This window comes from Morone saxatilis, unplaced genomic scaffold (genome assembly GCF_004916995.1).
Source record: "Morone saxatilis isolate NCDOM2014 unplaced genomic scaffold, NCSU_SB_2.0 Contig12, whole genome shotgun sequence".
NCBI lineage: Eukaryota > Metazoa > Chordata > Actinopteri > Moronidae > Morone > Morone saxatilis.
In genome coordinates, this window is record NW_023339674.1 from 24353911 (window position 1) to 24379372 (window position 25462).

General features: G+C 40.3%; 3 protein-coding genes across 4 annotated transcripts in view; 2 read left to right on the forward strand and 1 right to left on the reverse strand.

Annotated features, from left to right (window-relative positions):
• Positions 1-10452, forward strand: part of btbd8 (BTB domain containing 8) — a 28202-nt gene extending 17750 nt beyond the window's left edge. The window contains exons 13-19 of one of the 2 annotated variants that reach the window (XM_035653234.1): positions 137-266; positions 1211-1272; positions 2039-2582; positions 3273-3360; positions 5091-5215; positions 5301-7193; positions 9507-10452. In XM_035653234.1, the coding sequence (XP_035509127.1) occupies positions 137-266; positions 1211-1272; positions 2039-2582; positions 3273-3360; positions 5091-5215; positions 5301-7193; positions 9507-10006 (3342 nt within the window). In that variant the 3' untranslated portion in view covers positions 10007-10452. Of the gene's footprint in view, positions 1-136; positions 267-1210; positions 1273-2038; positions 2583-3272; positions 3361-5090; positions 5216-5300 lie in introns of both variants that reach the window. The other variant, XM_035653233.1, reaches the window with a different exon arrangement.
• A 667-nt stretch (positions 10453-11119) lies between these two features.
• LOC118322133 (uncharacterized protein C1orf146 homolog) lies at positions 11120-13065 on the forward strand. Its single transcript, XM_035653720.1, has 5 exons — positions 11120-11383; positions 11577-11670; positions 11963-12134; positions 12547-12625; positions 12737-13065. The coding sequence occupies exons 1-5, from the start codon at positions 11324-11326 to the stop codon at positions 12842-12844; spliced, it is 513 nt and encodes a 170-aa protein (XP_035509613.1). The 5' UTR covers positions 11120-11323; the 3' UTR covers positions 12845-13065.
• Positions 13066-13077: 12 nt separating this feature from the next.
• Positions 13078-19737, reverse strand: LOC118322132 (glomulin-like). The gene is made up of 18 exons (XM_035653719.1): positions 19696-19737; positions 19041-19166; positions 17137-17247; positions 16952-17060; positions 16438-16687; positions 16007-16097; positions 15740-15900; positions 15571-15624; positions 15457-15487; positions 15268-15357; positions 14901-14942; positions 14719-14792; positions 14179-14263; positions 13978-14087; positions 13703-13766; positions 13478-13613; positions 13270-13364; positions 13078-13191 (listed from the first exon to the last, which is right to left on the reverse strand). The coding sequence occupies exons 1-18, from the start codon at positions 19735-19737 to the stop codon at positions 13096-13098; spliced, it is 1767 nt and encodes a 588-aa protein (XP_035509612.1). The 3' UTR covers positions 13078-13095.
• Positions 19738-25462: the final 5725 nt, after the last annotated feature.

Sequence of the window (25462 nt, forward strand, 5' to 3'; positions counted from 1 at the left end):
GAGGGAGGGAGGAGGGAGGGAGGGGTATTTGTTGCCATGGCGAAAGGTTCTTCAAGCAGCTGCTGATTCGCCTGTGCTGTAGCGCACCCCTTTCCATTCTTCTCCTCTCCCTCTCTCTCCTCTGTGTTACCGCCAGCCGTTCAGGCGAGAGATTTGTACACTACGCGGTCGCCTGTGGACCTTCCTGCTTCAGACCTTCTACGCGGTCCGCCACACGCAGGGATGGGACAGCCTGTCTTCCAAACACAGAGAGAGGATACTGGCAGGTAAGGAAGGATATTCTTGTCTCTAGTCACACACGGGATATTCATACTGCGGCATGTGTGGATCTATGTTTTTTTTTTCTCTCTCTCTAACCCAGCCTAGTGCTGAAGCAGTGGCTCTGCATCATTACAGATGAACCGAAGCCCTTGGAGCATATGTTGTTGGCTGATTCAACAATTGATGGCTTCTTTCTGCACAGCTGCCTAGCTCCTTTATTCTGTTATGTTATAATTGTTTGCTTTATGTGAGCTACCTTTTTAACTGTCTCGGGCAAGTGAGTGGACGCTAACATGGTAAATGCACCAGACGCGCCATGCTTGTTTAAATGGGTGGGAGTGGAAGGCAGGATTCTTATCTTTGAGCGTCTGCACATGTTTAGAAGCTTTCACAAATACAAATAATGTACTCTTTCCTCACTGCTACGCTAGTAATGTGTTGAAATTCACTGCATGAATAATTGATTTGGCTGGTATCAGTGTGTGCCTATTACTGGTACATTTCTTGCCAGTGTAATCGGATTCCAGGTCTTACATGCAAACATTACAAATGTACTTCAATGAATAGAGTTTAATCATTCAACTCATTTAATTTTGATTAAATACAGTAAATCACAAGGCTCTGAAATTGTTTGTATATGAAGAAATGGTTGTGCTTTGCGCGGAATAGTCCTTGCCAGACATGGCTGACTGATTAATCCATTGATTTAATGTTTGTTTCCTAGTGTTCAGACAACCAACGGGTAAACACGGGGTGTGGAAATGAGAATTTGTGAATGAAAAGAATGGCTGTCTAGCTCACATAATGAAGGACCCAGGCAGCGTGTTGAAAAAAAAATGCTGCAGCCCTTTTCATCTGTGTTATGCTTGGTCTTGAATCATCTGTTTTGCAGGCAAAATACTAACTGGCTAATTGATGATTTTGTCTTCCTTTTATCCTGTTCTGACAGATGCTATTGATAAAGGGGACAATCGAAGACTTGGTAAAAAGCCTGTATTCACTAGCTCACAGGTAATATTATCATCCAACAACGCATTAACATTTGTTCTTTCAGTTGTATTTTTAAGTTTTATTGATCACTCAGAACTCTGACTGTGACTTAGCTGATGATGTGAATTTATGAGGCTGTTTTAGTTCAGATAAACTCATGTAAGTTTGTATAATCTCTGACTGTGATTACAGTCTGAGTCTGTGGCCATCAGATGCCATATGTCATAAATGCCCCACCCTCACAGCAAAGAGAGAGAGTATGAATTGAGCAGCAGGGCCTCTCTAAGCAGATGTATATCTAAGATAAGCCTGGCTGAGGTGATCCAGATAGGGATTGCCAACGTGTTAGGCATGAGTGGTTAAGAGCTTTGGAGCTCCCACAGATCTCTCAGGAAGTGGTTTGATGCAGTCAAAACAGGAACTTTGCCTGTCTCTAGGCTTTTTGTGCTGATTCTCTGAACCTGCAAGACGCAGTTCACTGATATAATTGTTCCAGTGACACTAAAAGGCAATTATGAATTCCCAGTTTAAGTTCACAGAAGCACCATTTCTTCTATATATATTCTATACATTCTAATATTTGCTAAAATTTGAAAGTAATAATAATAGACTGTTTAGAGGCTGAGGTGATGTTAGACAGCATCTTTTCTAGTGGTACGCTCCAGTGGCTTGTGGAAATCTGCACTAATGTTATTCTGTTTGATATGATTGCGCTCTGGTTATTTGCCGATTAATCCAACCTTACTTACAGTTACATCACTAACGTGGTTGTATTTTTTTCCTGCAGTCAAGGGCTGTAAAATGCCCTCCATCTGCACCTGAGAGTCCTCCTGTGCACAGGACCCACAGGGTGTCTGACAACACAACTTCTTCCTCCCGTAGTGCTGCATCAGCCATGAAGTCTGATGGACTGGGGACAGCTAACAAACCAGGTGATGGTAACACATCCAAGACAAAGAATGTGAAAAAAACAGGAGATCGGAGTGTAGCAGCAAAAGCAAAGACAGCATCAGCTGGCACACCAGTTGTCAACGGCACAGGAGCTGCCGGAGCCAGGCGGGATGTAGCCAGTGCCAATGGCCCCCGAAGCTCTCAGGGGGCTAAAGAGCAAGAGAAGAAGCCAAACCCAGGTGCACGGCCTAAAACATCTCCCCCGAGCTGCACATCTACAAGCCAGACAACGGTAATGAAAGCTCAGAAGAGCTCAGCGGGAAAGGCTGACAGCACTGCTGGCACCACCCAAGCTCAGCCTAGCGTTTCATCCACATCGGGCAGTGCGTCGCCAGAGAACGGTGCCAGCAGCCCTCGCACTGACACCCACTCCATCCCAGGTTTACACTCTTTATTGACTTCTTTACATTTCATCATTGTGACTGACACCAATTACAATATAGGACATCACTGTAGCCAAGATGAAATGTCGACAAGTCAGGTCCAGGCGTAATACTGTAGCTGGAGTATGAAAGGACCTGTGGACTAATTAGTATGATGAATGCTGTGCTATGGCCAAGAGGGATTTTGGGAAGACAAGGGCAGTGTTGTGTATGAATGTTGATTTATCAGGAAACAAAGCACATGAGGCTGTCCTTGGCAGCCTGCTGGTATCAGTGTACAAACTCACAGCAGAACAGCAGAGGTCAAAGCCCTATACAGCTGCCTCACAGGGGAGTGTGACTGATCACTGAGCTTTTGTTGTGAGGATGGTTTTAAGGAGGTGGGGTATTCCGGACTGATATTAACGTCAACGGCTAAAGTGGGCCTCAGCTGTCTGCCCTGCTGGTACAGGCGCAGCATGTGTCCCTGTAACCCACCCTGAAAGTGATCTGTGATGTGAGCTCACACACTAACAGCACATTACCCTACCCCTACCATGTGTCCCTGCTACCCTGAAGATTATTTGGTTTATTTCATTTTATTGTGTATAGGACTTATGTGTAGTCTTGGTGGATTTTTTTGAAATCTCCCCTGCCAAAACTTCTATTTACAACATTTGTACATGTGGTTCATTTTCTGTATTTTAGGTGCAAAGCCCAAACACCAGGCTAAGGCGGTGAACAAATCCCCTCTGACAAAACCTCCTCAGAAATCAGATACAACAAAGACCAGCAGGTGAGCTTTACTCCTAGCAGTATGGTGCTTATAATTGTGGTTTGTCCTTGCTTCTCGTGTGTTTAATGAAATGCTAGGTGTAACATTCAAAGGCTGTCAAAAGAAAAATGTAACTTAAGTAAGGGGAGATTATTTTTAAGGGTTCAGGGAGCAAATCAACAAAAGCATTTTGGTTGTTAATAATTTCCTGTACACAAGCCAACATTAATGAATTAAGTATTATACAACTGCAAATGAACAATACTCAGAAAATAAAGGACCCATTTGAGATATATCTAATTTTTGCGACAAATGGATTGTTTACCACTCTGGCTCTGCCTGGCAATCCACAAGTATAGTATTATATGTTAGTCCTACACAGACACAAGTACCAAGGGGCAGAGGAAAGGGTTGTATTAAAACGATTAAATGGTATAAATGATCTCAAAAGATGGATGAAGGGCGTGGAACTTGACTGAAAATATCAGAAACGACTGAGCCCAGAGTTAGATCATGAGAATCCAAATCTTGATACATAGCTGATAAATTATCTGCACGGATCCTTTCAAAAAATACACAAAACCACATTCAGTGCATCAGTTCATTCAAAACATTCAAACAAGGAAACATGACCTGAAGCCACTGGTATTACTGTTTGTATTAGGTTACAGCCTATACAGCTGCAGTCTGAACTTGAATGTAGTCTGAACAAGTGCTATGCATCCTCACTGCAGTTTTAACATGTCAGGCCTAGCTGCAATATGAGCTCAATGCCAATATATCCAACCCCATTAGCTTAAAGCATTCAGGGAATGGAAACAAAACAAACATACCTTAGACTGCACGCTAATGTGATGCAATGTAGGACAAATAAGATGGTATCACCTTGTTGTTTTAGGCCACATGTGGCTGTCAAGGGGATAAAAGCAGTTGTGTAGTGTTTTATGACAAGCCTCTTATCTGTCCTTCAAAAGTGGTAAAAATACCCATTTTTACAATCAGCATCATTCAGAACTCCATCTGTCCTGGGAACATATTCATAGTCTCCCTGAAAAGAAACCATGCAAGTAAATAGATGATAGTCTAATAATACACACTGAGATGGCAACAATTCATCTATGTAATATCCACATTTTATGCTTCTGGATTTTGGTGCTCCCGCCTACCAGTGTTAGTTGTATAATTGATGGGTCTTTGGAAGTGCAGGTAACATTGAACTCCCCTCTAAAATTATGTGACAAAACTGTTTATTTTCACATGATGTATTTTTTGCACCTGGCCTGTAATATCAAATATCATGACAATCTAAGGTTCTATAAAACTGTACTAGGTAAACTCACTATAAGATGTCAGATAATAAATATGATATGGACAGATATAAAAATCCATCAACCTTGGGCACACAGCAAAACTAAAATGTGATTTCTGTTCTCTTGTTCCTAAAGTGAGATTTAGTTCAAAACAAACTTAAAACCAGGGAAGAATATCCTTCACAAGGACACAAGTGACAACTTGAAATTATTTGCATTGATAATCAGCCCATGTCTCAGAGGCTTGACCTTGACTAAATGGGAGAAAAAACGTTGCTGCTCCCTGCTGGTGTGAAATATGAATTCATGATTTACTGTTCCTGCAGCTCCTCCTTATAAATATGTATACTGATAATGTGAGCCAGAGGTATTACTAAATTGGAATATTGTGGTAGAAACATTTGTTGTTATATGGTTTGTTGTCCGTTTTACCAATCACAGTCCTACCAATAAGCCAAGTGTGAGAGAAAGTAGCAAAGCCAAGACTGGTGCTGCAGAGAAAGCATCTACTGGAGTGACAGCAGCAAGAGCAGACACCAAGGGAAGAGGCACACCAGATCACCATGGTGAGCTGTTCAATGTCTGCTGGATTCAAATGTCTGTCAATATACTATAGCAATGTATTAACGTTCTGTTCTGATTTTGGTTTAGTCTCCAAGCATGGGTCCTCTGTGAAAAAGCCAGCTTCCCCAAGGAAAGAAGACAGCAAGGACGGGTTGAAATCCTCAGCACCAGACAAAGCAGCTAGTGAAGCTTCTAAAAAGAAGATCACAAAACCTGTTTCAGTGACTGGAGCCTCGGCTAAATCCAGTGCTAAACCATCAAAAGCCTCTTCAGCCCCCTCCAAACAGTCTTCTGTAGTAGCTGCCAAGTCTGGACCAAAGCCAAAGAGTACTACTGAATTACCTATGGAGAAAGCTTCTATAAAATCTGGAGGCACTTCCAAAACCTCAGCTGCTGCTGCTGCCTCCAAGAAATCAGGAACTAAAGGAAAAGAGGCAGTGAGTTGTAAAACTGAGCTTGCTCCAACTGAAAACCCTGGTGATGTTGCAGTACATAAAGATAGTACAGAGGGAGCACTCTCTGACCAGCCCGCAGCACACACACAGCCAACAAGCCAAGGCGGAGGGGATTCACTTAGCCTAGAATCAAGCCCTAAGCAGAGGCTTCAGAAGACAGAAATACAGCCAGGAAATGGTACAAATGAGACCAGTGTCACACCAGCACCTAACAACATCCCTCATATCAAATCTGCTCATAGAGGCACTTGCAAACAGTCTTCAAGCGGTGTCATCCCCGCTCACATCGGCGGAGGGCAAGTTCATGAGGTCAGCTCCCTGAATTCTCCAAGAGACACTGACCGTCCCGTAGATACCCCCTGTAGCATGGGTAGCACTGACACTCCCTTAGAGGACTCCTGGAGCGGCATCCACCATCAGGTCAGCCCAGAGTCTGAGACTGGCAGCACGCACACCACTTCCTCTGACGACATCAAGCCCCGCTCAGAGGACTACGATGCAGGAGGCTCGCAAGACGACGACTGCTCCAACGACAGAGGCGTTTCCAAGTGTGGCACCATGCGCTGTCATGACTTCTTGGGTCGCAGTAGTAGTGACACAAGCACCCCAGAGGAGTTAAAGATGTACGAAGGTGGGGCGGGGTTGAGAGTGGAGGTGCGGCTGCGCGGGCGAGAAGCAGAGACCACCAGCGAGGAGGAGGGAGTAAGACAGCGTCCTCGTTCCTGGTTGCAAAGAGATGAGGTTCCTGTAGAGGAGGAGCACTCGGAGGTTGAAGCCACAGTGACTGTAAAAAGCGTCCCCGACCACCAGCTCTTCTCCTCAGAGGAGGAAGAGGAAGACGAAGATGAGGAGGCGACAGAGGATGAGAGGTCTGAAGTTGAGGTGATTCCAGGTCAGGCTCCGCTGCCACCAACTGAACCCTCTCCACACTTTCAGGGGATTGTCAACCTAGCTTTCGACGACGACGGCGTGGACCAGGAGAACGACCAGCCCGACTACCAGTCGTCTTCCAACTTCCGCCGGTCAGTGTTGCTTTCTGTCGACGAGTGTGAGGAGCTGGGCTCAGAAGAGGGCGGCGTCCAAACTCCACCTCAGCAGCATGACGACGCTGTGACTCCCTGTGATGTTTTCGAGTCTGACTCCACAGTTACTGGCGACCAACAGAACCACCTGCCGTGCCATCTTGAAAACGCAGGTATGAACCACAAACAACATGACGAGGACAAAGAAGAAAAATCCTCCATATTCCTTACAGAGATCCAGGAGCCCATGCAGGAGGAAAGTAATCAAATCCAAGTGGATGGAGTGAAGTCCAGCGGGCCTCTCCTGGACGCTGACACTAGAGACATCCCTCCCCAGGAGCGCCCATGCCACCTGGATCTGCGGCACACTGAACAATACAACGGAGGGCTGCGCAAAAATCACACCAATCCCTCAGAAAGCAAGAAAGCTGATTTACATCTAGACTTAAATGAGCCTCAGCTGACAGGGGACTCTCCTGTACATGCTGCACAATCTCCAGCAGGTAATGTATGATCTACGGACCCTTCCTAGACCCCAAATCTGAACCCATCTCTTGTCCCTAAACTCCATCAGTGAAGGTTTAGTTTATCCCTGCAAGATTCATTCTCCTCTGCTCTGATTCCTAGACCTTACCTACATCCAACAAACACCTATCCCTCTTTCAGAAAAAGGATATCATTTAGCATACTAGTTTAGCAACTAGTTATAAATAAAGTTCAAATTCAAATGTAATCAGTGGTCATCGTATTTTCATAGCCAAAAGCTTCCTCTCATTCCAACCCATTGATTGTGTAGCTGTTGTAAATTTGAATTTGCAACATCAATATCCTTTTAAAGATGGAGATTGGTCTCATAATAACAAATAAACTGTACATTTTAAACAACTGAACTACCTTTAGTCAGAGGCATTTAGGCCTTGGTAACTCAGTTTACACAAAAAAGGGGAAAGCAGTGTACTCAACACTAAGACTGATTATAGAATTGTATTTGTCAAAAAGAATCTGCCTTGTGACAAGGCTTGTGACATAAGTATACCAATGCACTTTTATGTACATAAAAATAAGATTTTTCGATTATTTTTGTCATTTCTTTTATGCAGTGGAACAGTCGTTGGCCTTTTTAAGCCATAGATAATTTGACATATTTGGAGGTGCTATAAATAGAATTTTAACATCAATATATCGTTGCCAAATTAATTGTGGCTTATTGGTATAATTACTATTACGGTTAGACCACTGTTGAGATAATGTTATGCCATGCTACTTACACTGATATTGATAAAGCGTGTGTTTCTTACAATTTAGACTACACTACCTATAAAACACACTGCTCCTTGTCTCACTACTACAGTAGCTCCCTTCTTTCTTCCTTGCTTTTTCTTTAGCTTTATTGTAAAGGATAAATATGTTTGGCTTTTCATTTATAACACTTTCGCCATTTTAAGAAACACAAAGCTCTTCTTCTCTACAAACCTGCACCTTGTGGTACACTACAGCTGTTGCAGTGCAGCGTCACTAGACGCTTGACTTCTCAGTGATGGTCTTTTTGTTTCCAGTAATTCTACTAACATCTCAAAATTAATTTAAAAGATGTGTTGATGTTAAACTACCATATATAGCACCTTTAAAATTTGTGTTCAGGTAAATTACAAGCAAGTAATGCTTTTTGTCAAATTTCTGTAGAGTGAAGCCACTGCTTCTCAGAAAAGTGTGTTATACTGGGAAACTTTTCCCTTGCATCTCCTTGCTGTTTATTTTTATTGGAGAATGTACCTGTTCCTGAGTTGTTTTGTTTGTTATTTTTTATTTTTGCACTGCACACATGCATGCCACTATTAAAATTAATTTGTCATTCCCCTATACCATCCATCATTTTTGTGTATGTTTTTTTTTAATTATCCATTACCTTTTGTCATACCCAGTAGACTTGTGTCTAGATACATAGACTGTTTAAGAAAACTGTGTTCTGTTGTCTATAAGCTTTTGTTCAGTAGGTTTGTGTAGTGTCAGTAGCATCCTCTGTAAAGTATGTGATGTGTATCTAGAGCAGCTGTCAATGGTTCTGCCATGTCTCTCTTTTTTCACTATCATATTCAGAAAAAGAAATCCCACTGCACCATCACTGAGGGTCTGTCCCGATGCAAACATGTCAATTATTTTGTTTTCAATATCAAACAGCGATCAGCTACTTCATCGTTTGCCTTTTTGAAATTGTTAAAAACAGAAAACACAAAGAATGTCAACAGAAACTTGGTGGTGTTTCATCTTTTGTGCTACTAAGTTAAAGCACTGTTGCTTGCGTTTTACGTTTTTGTGACAGTATTTAAGTATGTTCCTTAGGTCTGCCCGTTCAAAGACCTGCACGTAAATCTCAAAACACATCACTGTTACTGACAAATGCAACGTTCACTCGTGCTGGCAATGCATGGCTTACTTTGTTTGAACAGGTGGATAAAGAGATGCATTCAGAAAAGCATTCCTCTGTGCATTACCTTTAAGGCAACTGTGCCCTTGACATCCATATTTGAAGTAACTGGTGAATTGTTAACTAATTCATTTAAAATTGGTACTGATAATGGTATTGCCATCTAGCTGACCATAATGTGACTCATCAGTCAGTCACTGCTTTCCACACTGTGCTGTCCTCACCTAACTTCACTATGGAATATCTTTTAAAGGGCACAGTTGCATTAAGTGTAAACTTTCAGTAATCAGTGTTTTATTGTAGTAGGCAGTGATTAGTCTCTGAAATGAAAAAAACAACTGTGGAGGAGTATACCAGTTTGTCATTTTGCAGTATTGTCAATTGTTTTTAGGGGACAATGGTTGTGACAGATTGGATCAAACCTGCAAACATGACCGCCGACCATCCAAAGCCCTCTCTCCCATTTACGAGATGGATGTGGGAGACGCCTTTGAGCACTGCTCGGACAAGGACAGGAATGTTAAACTGAAGGCAGAGAAGGAAAAGCAAAGAGGGGACGATGACAAAAGCAGCGAGTTTGCAGAGCGGGACTGGAGCCTGCTCCGGCAACTTCTCTCAGACCACGAGTCCAATCTGGGCATCATAAACCCTGTGCCTGAGGAGCTCAACCTAGCCCAGTACCTTATCAAGCAGACACTGTCTCTTTCACGTGACTGCCTGGACTCGGAGACCTTCCTGTCCCCAGAGAAGGAGACCTTCAAACGTTGGGCGGAGCTCATCTCTCCCATGGAGGACTCCTCCACCAGCATCACAGTGACCAGCTTCTCCCCAGAAGACGCTGCATCTCCACAAGGGGAGTGGACCATCGTGGAACTGGAAACGCATCACTGACTGCACAGAGGAGAGCCTGCCGGACAGTCAACGCCTTCTCCATGAACTTTAAATGTCTTTACATCAAGTTTGTCTTAATTTATTATAATTTATAAAATGATTCTGTCTCTCTTTTTGACATTTATGTTTTCCCGGACTCAGCACAACTCTGGACTTTGCAGCAGCTTATTTGCATTCGCCATTACGCCCTGTGGATTGTTTCTTGAAACAAATGGGCTGTTATGCATGCTGATATTTTTGTATGTTTGACTGTTAAATTGATGTTGCTTCGAAGCTCTAGAAAAGAATAGAGTAAGAAAAAACTTTCTTTCTCATGGCAGTCTTCTGATAATATGGTTGACTGAAGTTTCTTAAAGAAAAATAATATTGGCCTACTGGCTTGCATTTAATGTCATACTGAAAATAAAGATTTGTGTTTCTGGAAACAATGTGTTCCTCACTGTCAAGTCATGGAGTGATTATTTGATTGAGTGACAGATTTCTTTACATGGAACTGGGTTCAGGTTTATTCCTTTTTTGTAATTTTGTCAATTTTTCCTCTTGGCTTTTTTATACAGCACACAATAGACCTTTTAACATTACTCAACAGACTGTTTGACATGACATAGCTGGGAAAGCACCAGTGTAATAATAGAACCTTTTCATAGCAGCCATTTTGACATGAAATAGGGTAAACACAGGTGTTACCAATGGCACTAATTAAGGTCCTCTTTTATTCAGGTCAGAGTCAGGGTGCTGCTATTGTGCATGTTTGACCAGAAAGGCTCTGCTACACTAAATGGAACAGAACCTTAATTGGTATGATTGGTAACATGATGGACCATGGATGCTGTGAAAAAGGCCTATTAATAACATTAATTAAAATTTTCTCAGTGTTTTGGCCTGCAAAGACAGCCTTTCCTTCCAGTTAAAATGTCTGTCCGAGTAAAACATTTACTTACTTGCGGAGGGAAGAAAAAATAAAAAAAACAGCTGCTGTAAATTAGCATCAGTGGTAAAGGTACACCTGTGTCCACCAAGAATTAATAAACTCACCTGTGGAAAAAAATAGGTGGCTCGTTCCCGGCTTTTACCATTGGTTTTGTTATTTTTAACCACAGAAGATTTAAAGTGTCGTTAGATGAAACCGCAGCGGCCTCTCGTGGCTTCCTCACTAAACTGACGCTCGTGCTGCGTCAAGATACAGAGGCGGTTGTCTCGTGCGAACGCACCGCGAGGACGGTATCGATACCACGAGCCGAAATCAGTTTGAGGGTCTCACTATCAGCACTATCTCACTATCAGCACTATCTCACTATCTGCGCTGTTCATTTGGAAATGGCGACAGAAACGACTTCTCAGTGGAAAACAACAGTTATCGTGAGCACATCACTCCAGGTGAGAGTTAGTGACTCTTGAACTGTCAACATTTAGAGTTTGGTTAAATAAAGTGAAGAATATGGATTTGCTAGCTATCTAGCTAACGCAATACGACCAAAAACAAAACGCAAGAGTTGGTAAAATATTACTCTAATATTACTATTGTCTAGCTGTGTTAGCTCTGTGAATTTATTTCTCTTTGTTTTACCAGAACCATGATACAACCAGGATGCTCAGCGCGCAGCTGCACCGAATCAGGTTTTCAGACAGTGTTGAGTCCGGAGCGTTTATATTTCCTCTGTCAGGTAAACCTGCGATACTTCCTCCTGTTAGAGACCCCCATAACCTTTTAACATGGGCTTTCTAGAGCCCTCTAGACACTTGCCTTAGCATATAAACCCAGTATGCAACAGTAACTTAACACAAACAGTAGCTGCTTTAATGATCAGTTATTGAATCCTACCTACACAGACTGTGTATTCTTAATAAGCCTTTCTGTAATGGATGTTGTGACCACAGTAAGTCTCACTGTAAACAAATGATGTCATTTTCTGCTTGACAATAAGAACTTGTGACATTTCTCACTTACTTGCCTAGGTACTGCATTTCTGTTGGTTGACCCTGAAGACGTCCCAGGGGGTTTTGAGGAATCTGGACTCATTGAGAGGATAAAGAAGTTTGTGCAAGTACACCGGAACAGCTTTCTACTTCTGCACGCCCCATTCAATGGGACAAAGGAACTGGAAATATTGACTTTGATTCAACAAAGGTATATAAATGGCTTCATTACAACTTCTGTCACTTCTCCAAGTTGTACTCTGGAAGTGTGTTACCCCCTTGTTTGACTTGACATAGTGGTTCTTCAACTTTTACTGGGGCACCCACCCCACACTTTTTATCAAACCAATACAATGATGGGGAAGAAACTAACAAAAGGGGAATTCAAGTCTATTTTTAGTGAAATAAAGGTCTCTTTTTTTGTTTATTTTCCCTGCATAAATCATATTCATTCAACCTAGTTTCACTCCATATTTTCCCCTGCTCATCCACAACCCCCATACAGTTGCTTTATGTCCCACCCCCGGCTGACAGTTGAAGAACCACTGCACTGATGTAACCAGGATTCTGATTTATATGATTTTTCTAGTTCTCATAATTGAGGAAGTGTGTTTCTCTTTTAGATTCTTTGGCAGCAACCTCCGGATCCTGCCTGTGCGAAACAACACTGAGATTGTCCAGGGAATGTTGACAATTGCAAAGGTAAAGATGGAGGCAATGCACAAGCATATTATTTGGTAATTCCTGATAATACATTAGACATGCTGTTGTCTTGTGATACTTTGAAGTAACCAGAGGCTCATCTGTTTGCAGGCCACCAGTAAGCCCCTTGTAGAGAGCATCCGGGACCGGATGTCTCTGGCTCGGGCTCACGTCATTGAGAGCAGTCCTGTGTGGGAAATGCTAAGAGACATTCTGTAAAGCTCAGCAGGTGATCCAGCATGTTTTCACAAACACCTCTGTTGCTTTTATTTGATGAAAACCCGTACAAGCCTTACTTGTTGAATACAAAAAGCAATAATATAGTAGCACAGTTTGTTAAATTTTGAACAACAACTTTGCCATAGAAAAAATCACACTTTATTTATTAAATGCAATGTTTTTTATCAGTAAAACAGCAAATAAAATAAAACACTGTTTAGAAAGAACAGGTGGTCCGAGGAGCACACCGTTTAGTTTGGGATCCTCAGCTTTTCCTCTGTGATCTCCTCAATACGGACGATGAGACTCTCCATCAGGTCAAATGTCACCAAAGCACTCTGCAACACCTGTGACACACAGGACTATTCAGCTTGCTGCTCCTATCGAATCAAAAGGATAATTATTGGGAAAGAAAGTTTCTGTACCTGGTGCTGCACCTCTGGGGATATATTGGACACTTTCTCATGTTTCACCGTTATGCTTTTGACTAATCTGGTGGATCTAGCTGCATCTCTGGCTTCTGGAGGAGGAAGATGGAGATGGTTCACAGTATGAGAACAGGCTATTGTACCACCATTTATGCAAGGTTATTCCAATGTCATTTTGATGCACAGATTAGCAGCTAATGCCTACCTTTTGCTTTTAGCTTTTGATCCTCCCTCAGTGCTTTCAGTTCAGCAGAGTAATGCGCTCTTGATATGCCGATACACACGCGCAGCATTTTAAGGTATTCGTCTTTGATCCTGCACAGCTCTTCCCACACATCTGTCTGAAAGTAGGAGGAGTAGATCATCAGCTTTCTGTATTAACCAGGCTGGCTGGCAGAAGAGCAGTGTAGTGTTGAATTATTAGACTTACAGTGCTCCTCAGTTCTTTGTCTCTGAGAAGGAGATAGCGTAGAAGATTCAGACTCTCCATTATCCTGGATGAACAAAGATAGGGCATTGCTTAGTGGCTCAGTCTGGAGGAAGTATCTCAGTTCTCACAATTACAGACCTTTTGTCTTTGAATCTTCTAAATCTACATTCATTTAGCTCCATATTTAATCAAATCTTGTCTGGCACGCCGGAGTACAAGAGTAAAAGTAACAAATGAGCAGACCTGTCTGTTAAACCATTGTTCATGTTACTTACCTGTCCATAGTGTTAAGCAAATCCGTCTCTGCACCTTGTGGCAAACAGAACACCAGTCCCAACAAGGAGAGCAACTCCTCTCCAAGGAACCATTTATTGGCATTACCCGACTGGAGGAGAGTAATCACAGATTAAACGAAGGCAGGACCTTCTAAATTCTTATTTTGTTTTTAAGACCAACTCTGTCATCTTTTATCTCACCTGCACAGAAAAATCTACTTGATTCCTGATGTTCTTTACTATATAACTCTCTACCCCTGCATGGTTGCTGGTTTTTAGCATGCACCTGCAACAGAAAATGGGACTTTGTAAATAGACTTCAGATCAGTACAAGATGTAGCTGCTGACAAAACTGACTGCTGACAAAGTTGAATAGACTGAAATGAAATTCCTAATGATCTTTAATATCTGGTAAAAAGTCTTAAATTAAACCTGTTGAAACCTGCAGAATCCCTGCTAAAGCACATAACTGATATGTAGATGAAAAGTAGGGTAATGTATGGTTTACAACACAATTGTATGGAAAACAGATGTAATTTAAACTAGGAAACATTTGTTCCAAATTTTATATGAAACAATATATGTAGTAGATGCTAAATACATTTGATAGTGATCTTTATAAAATAACATGAATTTAAAGCAAATACACACGTGCAAAATGTGAATTATATTTACACAGTCAAGTTTCTAAAAGCATATAAACAATATATGATGTACTTGTGCCATTGGCATGCATCTCACCTGAAGAACTTGTGCTTTGCTTCAGCATCTAATTTATTGATGAAGAGCTGGAAAAGCTGCAGTCCTGATTCTCTCTGGGGAAGCAGTGATCATACAAGAAAGAGAATTCAACAAATGAATGTGTCTCACAGTATCACAGACAGATAATACATTCCTCTCATCAAAGATAATTGTATACTCACCAAATGTTGCATTGGGCAGTCGGTAAGAAGGCGCCGCAGGTTCTGTGAATGCCAGTGCACCACAGGTCACTGATTGGTCAAAAGTACCCATATACTGTAGTTCATTGACTTGGATCTACTACATCTGTAGGTCACCATGCCAACTGGCCCATTGTGCTTACTGATATTCTAGTTGGAATAACTGTAGTCGTAGTAGTAAAGGTTTTTGCTTTACATTTTGTGAAAAATATATTTACAAAAAGCTTAATCCTACAACCGATCTACAGTTTGACTATGATAAACCAGTTTAAGTGTCACCTCATCACCTATCATATGTAATAATGCAACGTGAACTGTAAAACTGAGCCTGATGACTTGCTTGTCTTACCCGTGGCACACTGTAGAAGTTCTTCAGTTCCAGTAGACTCACTGGAAGGCTGTTGTCCTGCACACTCTCCAAGCTTTTTGCATACAGTGCCTGATAATACACACAAGATAAATGACCTCAGTTTTCTCCCTTCGCACTTTGTTTTATCTCATCTCTAAGAAATGTTTCTCCTTGTTGATGTAGCCTTACCAGCCCTTTGAGCAAGTGTGATTCCTTTTTGCTGTTAAAAACACAACATAAATTAAGAAATCAATCACTTTAAAACAAGAATTATATTCAGCTCATATTGTGTTGACAGCGTACCTACTGAGTAGTTGATTGATGTGTTCCATGTTGCACTGAAGAACAAATACAGGACTGGAACAGCAGCAAAACGGTACAATGTAAATAGTTTGTCATAGGACAGTAACAATAAGGCATTGTTTATTCTGTGTGTCGGAGAATTTGCGTCATCGGTCAGTTTTAATTTCACCTGAATACTGCTGGAAAGCTGTCTATGGTGATGAGCTGGACAAACAGTAGATAGGCCAGACAAGCCCTCGACTCCTTGGACTGACTGTTGTCGGCCTGTTTCTTCAGAGAGTTGAAGAACAGGAGCTCTGAGAGAGACTCTTGGATTGTCGGTAGCGTGACCTGATGCATAGCAACATTGTTAAAGTAATAAAAGCACACTGAAACATCGCACATTGTTTGACTGCTTTCCCACTGAGAGAGAAAAGGAAGAAAAACTTGGTCTTACCATTATCTCTGTTGCAAAGAGCCACAGTGAGGATCTTCTGTCTCTGTTCAGTTCAGCCTCGAGCAGAGGATTTCTCAAGCTCCTCATGCAGCTGCAGGTAATCACAACTAACCCTTTTACAACCGTTTTAACATTAGTGCTTCTACTCCAAGATGATTATTTTAACCTCCATTTAAAAAAAAAAAACATCTGAAACACAAGCTAATTCTAATTGTCTTGTCTAAACTAAAATAACACGTTTGCTTTTTATAAGCTTTTCTTTACTACAACAGAAATAACTACGCTAAAAATGAAAAAAATAATACAGCCAATATGGACTATTACTATTGAATATAAATAATAATGATAAAAATAAGCACAAAAAAACTAAAATAATAATTTAATAACACCCCATTGCTGTAACCCACCCAAACGCAGAGACAGAAACCTACAACTTGAGAAGCACAGTCCTCAGCTCCTCATCCTCAGATCTGGTCATGTAGTTTCCATTTTTCCTCTTCACCTCCTCTACGAACGGCTTTGTGAACGCAGCCATGGCGTTGCAGCAGCGACACACACCGTGCTCATCAGCCTCCTCCTGCTGCTGACTGTAAGGTACAGGCAGCCGGGACAGCTGCTTCTGCACGGCGGACAGAGCCAAGCCCAGACAGGCTGCCTTTCTGTCCTCCAGCCGGAGCAGCACTTTTTCAAGACACAAGGTTGCTGTTAGTTAACATGAACATACAGCAGGGGGAGCCAAACACCTTTTTATTTATACAGCTGCTTTGGCTTGATCAGCAGTAAACCATCCATGAATACATCTGAAGTAGTAAGCAATATAAAGGCTCATCAACTCTTCATTCATTATGCAACAGTTATCAATGTCATTGAAAGTGTAATTGTGGTGCTTTTTTTTTCTCTGCGGGTTAAAGATGTGTGATAGCATGGCATCAAGAGTTGTGTTACCTGTTTGAAGATGTGGAACAAGGGCTAAGATGGTCTCAGAAATGGCTCCTGGGTCAATGTTTTCAATTGGTTCCAGCAAGCTATGCAGGAGTTCATCTGGGCTGCACGTCTAGACAACAGAGCAGACCTTAAGCATATTGTAAAGGAAGCATGGCTCTTTATAAAGATGAATTGGTGGTACCTACCTTAGTCAGATGTGTGATGGCAGCCTGGCAGTGATCGAGACCCTTTCTCTTTCTAACAACTTCATTTACAAGAGGTGCCATGAGAACACAACCCATAGACTTCACAATGCCCTGAGTGCAAGAGGAAACAATCATCATACTGTATCAGTAACCAGAGAAACAGACACTGTTGTTGAAGGTTTGCCCAGCGCTTTCTTTCCATTTGCATGCGTCGCTGCATAAACAGGTGCATGCAGTTTCACACTTGCTTTGCATTAATACCAACTGCAACTTTAAGTGTGCTATAACAGCTGAAAAAATGCATGATGGTGTGTGCTAGGAGGGCATCTCCAAAATGGTAGAGCAGCAGGGCTTCTTAAAGCCACCAATGCCTACAATCAATGGACCTAAACAGCAGCTCTTGGTATATGAATGTAGGAAATGTTGGATGGCTGAGAAACAATTTAATTTCCTATAAATATTTTGTTGTCTGGAACAAATATTATAATTTGGTACTAATTAGAGGGGAAAAATACAAATGTCAAAAATAAAAAATAAAAGTAGCATTTACTCCAAAGTAAATATTAATTCACCACCTATATTCTATTGTAAATTATTCATATATATTAAATTGTATACTACAATTTTGACATAGTTGCATATTCAGCTAAACTGTGTGAACTGTGCACAATCTAGGTTACATGAATTATTAATTAGAATTTATCAATTAGATGTGTACAAACTGAACACTGAAAGATCTCTCATATTCCTATAACAAATCATTAAATTCTGTTAAAAAAATCTTTTCTTCAACAGAAATGAATGATTTGTTTTAGGAATCCTGTCACTGTCAATACATGATACAGACCAGTGGTCCCCAACTTTTTTACTTAAGGGGCCACTTTTCTGTCATTGATTAAACTGAAACCCCTGATTATGTGACTTATTTTATGGATATTTTATATATTACATTTATATATATATCCAATACATAATAACAGTACAGAATGATTGACAAACTGTACAATGAACCCAAATAGTGATCACAATAACTGCAGCAAGTTTGTGTAAAATTGTATGTAAGCAGATTATTGTCTTTGAATATTACATTAGAGATTAGTTTTCCTGATATTTTTAGTAACCTTTTATAAAAATGTGTTATATATATATATATAAAGGTAGATAAAGTAATAATCTTAACTTAAAAAATAACAATTTGATTTGATTCACAGAAATGAATGAGACGCTGAAAAATAGGCCTACTATGTGGTTTTTCGTTTAGATTTTCTTACAACCCTTAAAAAAACTCTGATGGCCTTGCGACTCGCAGTGAAGCTTTGGCAACCTCTAGTGGGTGATCGACATTCTCTGCACTGCCTGTATCTCTCTCCATGTCCAAGTTTCATCCTCTGTGTCCATGTTCAAAGCCAGGGATTTCTCATTTGATAATCAATCATTTGAACCCCTAGAGATTGTTTTGGTCTCAGAAAGAGGAAGGAGTAAGAAATGACACATGCTTCTAAAAGTAAGTTACACACAACTGCGCGAAGCGTGGAGAGATGGGACAGCCAAGGGCACTTAGAGGAGTGCCGTATTGAGGAGGGTTATCAGTGGAGCGAGAAATCTGACTGAATATCTGCTTGTTTCATCCCCACACCTCCAGGTCAAGAGGCCAGCAGACGCAGAGTAGTGGCTGCATGTTCATGTTTAGCATAGTTGGGTAGCAGGGAAGTGGCTACTGCTCGCTTCAGTGGCTGTTGTTGCTCAGGAGGCTGCAGTGTGACTGCGTTTGTGCTTTTAGTGCTGTTTGACAGATTAACACTGTCAATCTACTGTCACTTCCTGTGTGTAAGGTGTGGCTACCACTAGTCTGGATAGAGTATAGAGCAGATCTGTCAGTTGTGTTGGTGGTGGAGGTGAAATACCTGGTTCTTTTCATCCTGAAGGAAGTTCAGTAGTTGTGCGCTGTCACACTCAGTGAGACAGGTGGATCCAAAACTCTTGAACTGCTGGTAGTCCTCTGGCTTTAAATCGCCTTCTGGAGTATCTCGCTAAATACGGAACATACAGAACACCCATCAGTTATCACCATATGTCATCAGATTTTCATTCTCAGAATAAACCATAATAAACATTTAATAAAATATATTTTAGGTCATGTTAGTGAATGAGCAGGATGGTATGAGATACAAATATCCCAGCTCTTGTTCGCTTTGATTCCATGGCATCATTATCAGAATCAGAATCAGCTTTCAAGGAATTTGACAGGTTTTTTTTTCCATTACTCTCAATATATTTCAACAAAAATGAACATAACAACTAAGAACAAGGACAACAAAGCTGAACAAATAAAGGAAACGAATAGACAGGACTGTTATGTACCCACGTATGTGAATAAATAGGTGTGTATATGTAGATATACCTAAAAATATATATTAAAAGCACCAACGACCAGCAACATAAATAAAAACTATATTCAAGCCAAGTTCTTTTGTAAATTGTACATTTACAAACCCTATTAATTATAGTTGATGAGTATGATTGCCTGTTACATTGTACTACAGAATATCGTTGACTTACCCATTCCTGTATTATGTCATTCACCTGATCTTCATTCATCATCAGTGTCTCCTCGGCCCTCACTGGCAATCCTATTAACAATATGTCTTTATTTTCAGTGCGCCACAACAGACACTGCAGCAACTATACAGTATCAAAATGACCAAATGTGTAGCTCTCCTGGTGTCTCGAGGGAGAGAGAGATTCAGACATAAACCTCTTATCTCCCTTTGTGCTCGACGTGTAATAGGATTAAACCAGAGCTTTCTGTGTGGTCACAGAAAATATGGAGCAGTCTGGAAGGATCCATTCAGATAACACTTTGAGTATGTTAAAACAAACAGTGCAGAGGTGGTCACACTTTGGAAGGACCCCAAATATATTACACCAGGGTCCCCTCTGCAGGAAGTTTTGTAATCCAGACAAAGCCCACTGAGTGTATTTGTGTTTATCTAGCACACTCTGCTACCCACTCACATATCCACTCACTGAATTATTTGCCTAATTTCCTGCTCTGTAGGTGGGGATATGCCACTAACTCTGTGGTTTTTTAACAGTCTGTGGTTAAAATAGCAATTCATATACATTTTTAACCATTACTGTGGAATGAAGCTGTCTCGCCTTACAGTCAGCTTGTCTTTGCCTTAAAGACAAATCAAGTAAACTTACATGACTTTAACCACTCTTCAAAGCTTGCAGTTGTGTTTTCCTCATGATGAGCTGTAATATTATCTAGCTAAGAAACGCTTCCTTCTACACGATGTTGCGGTTGGTGGGTGTTGTTCGGTAGAAACAAAATAGCTCCTGCTCGAAACTCCTCCTAACAAGGTCTGTGGATTATCTGGAAGAAACAGGTCATGACTTCTGGAAAGAGACATTGCTGTTGAGATTCAAATGTACTTTTTTGGCGCTATGAGCACAATAAGCAGAGTACCATCTGGTTTCATTATATTTATATATTATATATAGAGAAGGCAGACTCTACGACTGATATCTCCAAAACTCAGAAACTAACACCAAAGCAAAATAGATAGATAAATAGCACCAAATTCTTATTTTTTTTATTGCTGGGCAGTTTTAGACTTGTTTTAGACTGAACCTGTACCTAATAAACTTAATGTAATGTAAAATGCAATTTTGGGAAAATGTCAACAACAACAATAATGTGATGTAAACATGATTTGAAGTTACTGCTATGTTCTTCTGATCTATAACATGAGCAGCACTGGTCTGAGCCTTATTGTAATTTGATATATTTATAAATAAATCCTCCTTCTCTATATAATTAAATGGAAGAGCCTGTTGTACGGAGAAGGATTAAGAATGCCTCTTCATGATTGCTTAATGACAACATATTGCTCCTCTGTGTCAACACAAAGGCTTCAAAGGCTCGGATCATGGTTTCCCCCCAGTGTTGGTGTGCGTGTGTAATATAATATAAGTACAATCACTGACTTCCTGCTCCAGCCAGACAGCTTCAGTAAAGGAGCAGCTCAAGTCCTGATTTTAGATGAATAGGGAGAGGAGCGTGTTTGAACGGTCGGATTTAGCTGACATCTGCCGCTCAGGTTTGCTCTGTGTATTGCTGTGTGATGAAAGCCTTAGACAAAAGCCACAAAGCAAACACAGTGTACAGACCGCTGCTCACTCCGTGTTTGTCACTGATTTTGTCATAGGTAATTGCTGGCTGATGAGGTTTTATTTTGACAGTGGTTCAAGGTGCAGGAAATGCAAAAGTAAATAACACCTAGGATCAGTGTGTGTTTATGATGTTGCTTGTCTTCTTTTGCTTTCAGTTGCTGAAGTGCAGCAGATCGAATTAATGTTTTTGTAACTGTTTTAATCAAATTAAAATACAAATTATTTTTAACACATATTTGCTCAGTGAAGTCAGTCAGCAAATGCTTGTCTGCTAAGGAAGGCGTTTGAAAGCTCCGGAGATAGCTAGTAAATGGGCTTTGTGTTAAGATTAAAACAAAACAAAACAAAAAAACCTTTTATGCTCAAGGACATTTTTTTTTTTTTATCATTTTAAACTTGTGTAGAGAGGATCCTCAATTTTCAGGGCTGTAGCCTTTAAATTAATTATATTCATTGGACATTCATAGGCATGGATACAAAATACTGAAACCATGCCAGAAAAAAGGGGAAATTAGTCTGATGAGGGAGTGCAAGCAGTGATCACTTTCCAACTCAGGAGGGCACTGTTTCTCTGGAGGGCCATATCTGTGACTGTAGAATCAATCTATGGATGGTATAAGTTTTATACTTAACACAAGTGGAAATACCACACGGTAATCATACTCCATTACATGTAAAGTAAAGTAAAGTAAAAAGTCCTGCAATTAAAATTACACCAAAGTAAACGAACATAAGTATTTCTCTGTAACACTTGATATTCATGACTAAATAAGGAAAACCACAAAAAAAACCCATCTTGATTGAATTTAAAACTCAAAAACTCTATTAATCTGCTTGATCAGTAGCATGTGGGTGTCGTTTGATCTGATTTCATTGACAGTAACCCAACAGCTCACTAAGTATCATCAGACTCTGATTAAAATGTTGCATAATCCAGATTGATGCATGGAAGTATATGAGATCGCCCTTTACCAGCTATGCCCCACCCATTTCAAACCAGTGATAAAATAAAAAGAGAAAGCTCTCATGTAAAATAACCCAAACTGATTCACATATATTGTTGTATTTCTATGTGACTTTGTTGTAGTATACTGACTTGTGTACAGCTTGGCTTAAATGTTTTGTCACAACCTTCTTTTAGATTTGCTTTGGTTTGATAATGAAATGGCTAACAGCGTCTGGTGTGGCCATTCATGTATATTGCTACCTGTATCATTGTGTCAGGAGATAAAATGTTCCAGTGTGAAATCTGATACACAATCTGAAGCTTTACACCTGCAGTTTATCTTAGAGCAGCAAGTAAATGTATGTGGAAGCCCTGACTAAAGTATGCATTTCCATTATATATCCTGAGCAATCTTCAGGTCAGGTGAAGATACTATATGATGTGTGCAGTCTAGGCATGTGGGGAGCGGTCGGCAGTGTTCAGAGGCATACATTTATCTCAGGTCACTGATATCACATATCCATTTATATTTAATTTGCTGGACGACAACAACACAGTTGTGTAACAAGGTGTGTAGAGGATGGCCTTGTTTTAAGTTCCACCTCGAGTAGATGAGTTCAGGGTCATAGTTTTATTCATTTGTTTAATGAAATTTGAAGGTACAGCATTATTTGTTACATGTTGATATGTCCTGATAAAACACAAGATATAGTGGAATTACTTTTGTTCTTTCATTGAATGAAGCAGGAATGAACAGGACTGACTGTATCATTTCAGTTGTGCAGCAGATAGTGCAGTATTTATAGAGCAGTCTAGTATACAAACAGGCAGCAATCCTATGAGAGCGAGATAAAGCCCTCTCCATTTTCCCTTTCCATCCCATATTTCCTTGGTGACCTCTTAGAGAGCAAGAGGTTCTAAGTGAACTATTTATCCAGTCGGCTTCCCCCAGAGGCCTCCGCAGACTGCTGCAAGCTCTCCTGTCTGCCCAAAACCTCCCCAGGCCCTGCTGTGCTTGTCAAGAAAAACTGCCATGTTGAGGGCCTCTCCCACGGGTCCTGCTTCAGCTTCACTGCTGCTTTCTGAGGCGGGCAGATGAATTTGATTTTAAGATGTTTTTGTTTTTTTTATTCAATCCAGATTTGCTTTTTGTGATTGCTGCTTTGCTATTTAAAATGTTTCAAATAGAATTTGAAGAGACAGTTCACCCAAATCACACAAAAAAATATTTTCTTATTTATGCTGTATACAGCCACAGGCTGAGCTTTTAATTAAACACTCAAAACTTAAACCTAAAGAAGGAAATTACAGAAAAACTACTGGATGGAATTTTGTTATTTATGTCATCTGGGTGTTAAATGTGTATATGTGAAAGCAGTAGTGTGAGAAGTATTCAGATAGCAATAGCAATACCATAATATGAACAGACTCCATTACAAGTAAAACTCCGGCATTCAAATCCTTCTTAAAGCTCCTATAAGACTTTGTTGATCCTGACACCCCCTGTGTGTGTTTCCACTGCCTTGTTTCATTGATTTCAAGGGGAATCCAGTGGAATTTGACCAGCAGCAGGTATTGAGAATAACTATATAGAAATAGGCTTCCTCTTCTTGCTGATGGTGTTGTTTGTTTATGTAGGTCATATAAAGGCATCAGTGTTACATTGAGACTGTTTCATAACCAGTTAAAAACAGCTTGTAACAGCTTTTACATTTAAGTAACAGCTTTTACATTTAAGTAAAAGCAAATATTATCACAAAAATGTATTCATAAAAGTTGCAACCTCTTTCAGAGTGCTGTATTATGATATATATGTATATATATATATATATTATATTATTGTTACTAATTTTAACTTATTTATATACAATGGGATCATTTCATTAGTTTGTCATTGCGTCATATTTTATATTGTTATATAATATCTAATATTATATATTGTATGCAGATGTTTTATTTGCAAAGTAACAAGTATTGATTATAGCTGTCAAATATAATGAGTGGATTAAAAAGTGAACACTGGTGGAGTTTAAGTCTAAATTAGCAATAATAAAAATAAATAAAAGATAGATATTAATTTGTTGCTACACAAATGTCTGATTGCCTTGCTAAGTGCTATGCTAATTACCCTAAATGTGTTCACCTGTGTCTTTGCTGGTTGAGTGGCTTCTGTGCTGCATATGAGACACTGCTAAAGGCTGGGTGACAGCAAATGTTTTTGTCTTCTTTTTCTGTGAATTAGGTGACTTCTTGTAACCCCCCCTCTCATGTCAACATTAGCTGAAAAGCATTGAACAATTACTCAACTCAACAGCATTGTTGTTTTTCTATTTACAAAGCCCAGGTTACGCCGTACAATCCACAGCCCTGGGTAACAAGGATATGTTTCTGGGAACAGACATTTCTGTTGAGTTTTCAAATGTTTCAATTTGGCAAAATAATTATTATCACAAGAAAAAACCACAAATGAAGTTCCATTCACCTCAATAGGCATTTTTCACAGGAGACATTTTGACTTCAGCGTCAGTGTTACTAATAACATTAATGATGGCTCTGTTATATTTAAGTGTCCCAGTAAACCATGACAGAGAGCCAGCATGCACATTACCAGGACCCTAAAACTAAAATGGAATTCAGTTCTCATTCATTTTATTATTTACACCTTGGTTTTCCTATTGTATATTTATTATTATATTTAATATTTATTGTACTGTTGGGGTAGTTGCAGTAATCAACCTCAGCAGGTAAAACTGAAACTATCTGCATGGCTGGATACCACAAGTAGAAAAGTATGTGTCCCAGTGACATGGAGGTCAATTAACAATATTTTGTCGTTTCTTCTTCTCTCACTGATGGTGCTAGTCTGGAAGTGGAACTAGAAGTAGAATATCTTTTATTGGGAAAGAGATACCCCAGTGAACTAATGGAGATGGTGGTCTCACAAGGGAAAATCTTGACCTTGGCCCCTTTTTGTAAAAGCTTTGCCCCTGTAGCAAACAATTGCAGGGAGGGGCTGTGGGGCTGCACTCTGAGCGTGTTTTGTGAACATTTGTTTGTGCTCTGGCAAAGGCTGTTGCTGCAATGTAGTGCAGTCTTTTTCACATCTTTCAACATGGCGTAAAGCTGCTTTATCTACCAGTGTACTATGAGGTGAAAGCTCCCAAGGCGAGACAAAGGCCCAGGCCGGACGCCTCAGTCTTT

Coding starts and splice junctions, on each gene's coding strand:
- LOC118322133 (XM_035653720.1), top strand. CDS start 11,324: ATGGCGACAGAAACGACTTCTCAGTGGAAAACAACAGTTATCGTGAGC. Junction 12,135..12,546: donor TTGACTTTGATTCAACAAAG/GTATATAAATGG, acceptor TTTCTCTTTTAG/ATTCTTTGGCAGCAACCTCC. Junction 12,626..12,736: donor GAATGTTGACAATTGCAAAG/GTAAAGATGGAG, acceptor ATCTGTTTGCAG/GCCACCAGTAAGCCCCTTGT.
- LOC118322132 (XM_035653719.1), bottom strand. CDS start 19,737: ATGATGAATGAAGATCAGGTGAATGACATAATACAGGAATGG. Junction 14,264..14,718: donor GCAAAGCACAAGTTCTTCAG/GTGAGATGCATG, acceptor TTTCTGTTGCAG/GTGCATGCTAAAAACCAGCA. Junction 14,088..14,178: donor AAGTAGATTTTTCTGTGCAG/GTGAGATAAAAG, acceptor ACTCTCCTCCAG/TCGGGTAATGCCAATAAATG.